This window comes from Vigna umbellata, chromosome 9, assembly GCF_029865625.1.
Source record: "Vigna umbellata cultivar VRB3 chromosome 9, Vumbellata_1.0, whole genome shotgun sequence".
In the NCBI taxonomy this organism is placed as follows: Eukaryota; Viridiplantae; Streptophyta; class Magnoliopsida; order Fabales; family Fabaceae; genus Vigna; species Vigna umbellata.
The window spans coordinates 29,053,081-29,055,627 of record NC_142173.1 but is presented as its reverse complement, the minus strand read 5'-3'; the positions used below and the strand labels follow the sequence as shown (position 1 = coordinate 29,055,627).

At 36.5% G+C, this 2,547-nt stretch overlaps 1 protein-coding gene across 1 annotated transcript; it reads right to left on the bottom strand.

The window, feature by feature from the left end:
* Positions 1-848: 848 nt before the first annotated feature.
* On the bottom strand, positions 849-2,141 carry LOC148193155 (uncharacterized). Its single transcript, XM_088098332.1, has one exon. The coding sequence runs from the start codon at positions 2,139-2,141 to the stop codon at positions 849-851; it is 1,293 nt and encodes a 430-aa protein (XP_087954458.1).
* Between the last annotated feature and the right edge of the window lie 406 nt (positions 2,142-2,547).

Here is a 2,547-nt window from a genome sequence, read left to right as displayed (position 1 = left end):
TATATGTTTGGTTTAATCTTTGTTTGAAGTGGAAGTCCAGGTGATAGCTGACGGCTTGAGCTGAATCCGGAGACGTCGTGAAATCTGGACTTGATCGAGCTGACGAACCGGAAAACAACGGAAGAAGCAGATTTGACCGGGAATCCTCAGATTCTGCCAAGGAGAAACAGATGAAGCAGCGGAAGAACTAGGATTGGAGGTTTGTTCGGTGGAAAACCTAGGGTTTGGTGCGGAAGCGGATTTGGAACGGTGGAGAAGTGATTTTAGTCGGCGAGAAGGTAACTAATCGGTGGAAAATGATTTACGTGAGAGGTGTGATGGTAGATTGTGAGGAAAATGGTTGAGGATGCGCGCTGGAAGCAAAACGAACGCGAGAGTGACAGTTTGCTCTCTCGAATGGTTGAGAGAGAACAAAATGAGGAGTTAGCGTAGGAGCCTTCCAGGGACAGGCTCGCGTATCAGCGATGGGATGACACAAGGCACGCGGAAGTAAATGATTGGAGGAGCGTGATGTAGGGTGGCTGAAAGAAAAATCTGATTTGGAAAATGAGAGAATGGATGGTGTGAAGGGAAGGTGGCTAGAGGAGATCCTTTGGGATTCTCTAGCTTTGACTTTCAAGGGAATTAATTTCTGGAGTTCTCTCTACAGAAAGTTTAATTCATTATTCTCAAAAGTACCTTACAATAGGTGGTGGCATGTCTATATATAGGACTAAAAGTCCCTCCTATCTAGCACATGCCTAACACCTTTTACACATGTTTTTAATAAAAGTAAAAGAAATACTATACTAAACTAATTAGCCTTGGTCCCCGCGTATCATCCCCTCCCCCTTGGAAAGGATTTGTCCTCAAATCTGATGGTGCTTTTGAAGACTTATTTTTGTTAGCGTCATAAGGGTTCCTCCTAGGTCAAATATCCATCTGCAATAAGCATCAAACATATCTCTAATTAGTTTTCTTTGACCCAATAAGATATATAAAAGAATATGTGTAGAAGAAGGTTTCCAAATTTTGAAATTTTTAATTTTAATATAACAAAGAAACCTTTCTTCATTTGAAATTTTATTTGTATCTTGAGTTATTGGTAACCATAAAGATAACCATAACCCAAGTTGGAAATTTGCATGTGTTGAAAGTGATAACATTTTTAAAGATGGAGTGGCCAATTCTTTGAAAGAAAAGTGAACTTTGGAAAATTCAAATATAAATGGAGAAAAGTGAGAGAATAGAAAACCTCCCCTTAAGAGTTTAACTTCTAATGTAGGAGGAGATGTTGCCCTTAGTTGCTTTGGTTTCTTTTCTTCCATTTCTATCCTTTCAACTTCTTCCTTTTTTTCTCTAAGTGTTTCTTTTCTCTCTTTCTCTCTTCTTTTCTCTTCTTCCCTTTCTTCCTCATCTCTTTTCTCTCTTTCTTCCTCTTTTCTTCTCTCTTGCTCTCTTCTTTTCTCTTCTTCTCTTCTCTTTCTCTCTTTTTCTCTTCTCTCTATTTCTCTTTTCTCTATCTCTCTTTTTTCTCTTACTTCTTGCTTTTGTTTTTCTCTTTTTAATCTCTCAATTCTATGTTTGCTTGTCTCTTCCCATAGCCTCCTAAGTTTTTCTAGAAACTCACTTTCCCTACGGGAGAACCCACTTAAATTTTGAATGAATGACTCACCTTTTCTAATAAGCTCTCTCATAAGTTCTAAGTTCCTTTCAATTTCTCGAGGCACAAACTTTCTTCTCATACAAGCTTTCAATTCATTCCAATCATGAATGGGATATTTTCTACCTATCTTAACATGATATTGCCTATCATCCCACCACTCTCTTGCATGCTTTTTAAAACTAGAAGTGTAAAGATTAAGAATATAAGATTCATCATCTTTAGAATAGAAGGATTCATATTTACTTTTTCTCACCATGAATGAATGCATGTCATTAATTTCCTTTTCCCAAGCTAGGTATGTTAATGCACCAATATCATCACCAAAGAATGGAATATTTTCACTAGCTTTTTTATACAAATCATCTTCAATCCTATCAAATTCATAAGATGAACAAGACTTCCTTCTAGCTTTATCATGTTCTCTTTTGATTCCTTTGTAACTAAGTTGCTTATCAAAATTAAAATTCCTAGAAGACTTGTATGAATAACAAAACATCTTTGTTTCTAAAAGTTTTCTAGTGTAAAAGATATACAAGATTCACACTTAGACAAGTCCCAGGTAAGAGAGGTGAGTCATGAAGACTGCTTAAGTACCAAGTCTTGCCTTGCCAGAAATGTCTTAGGTTACTACTAGTTATCTTTTAAACAAAATCACTTTTAAAATCAAAGAACACAACTCACAAACAATCACAACAATTAAACAGTAAAAGACGAGACTTTGCGGACTCTAATGTGACAAGGCTTAGAGTTTAATCCCTTTTAGCCTAAGTCACCCTAAACGTAAGACACTAAAAAAAAAATTAAACACCAACAAGAAAAGTTTTTCCAAGAGTTGAAAGAGCACCAAGGACTCTTCCAAGACACTTGGACTTTGAATGGCCTTTTACAATGGAATTAAGAAA

Excerpts from the sequence above, each read along its gene's own strand:
- LOC148193155 (XM_088098332.1), bottom strand. The coding sequence starts at position 2,141 with ATGTTTTGTTATTCATACAAGTCTTCTAGGAATTTTAATTTTGATAAG.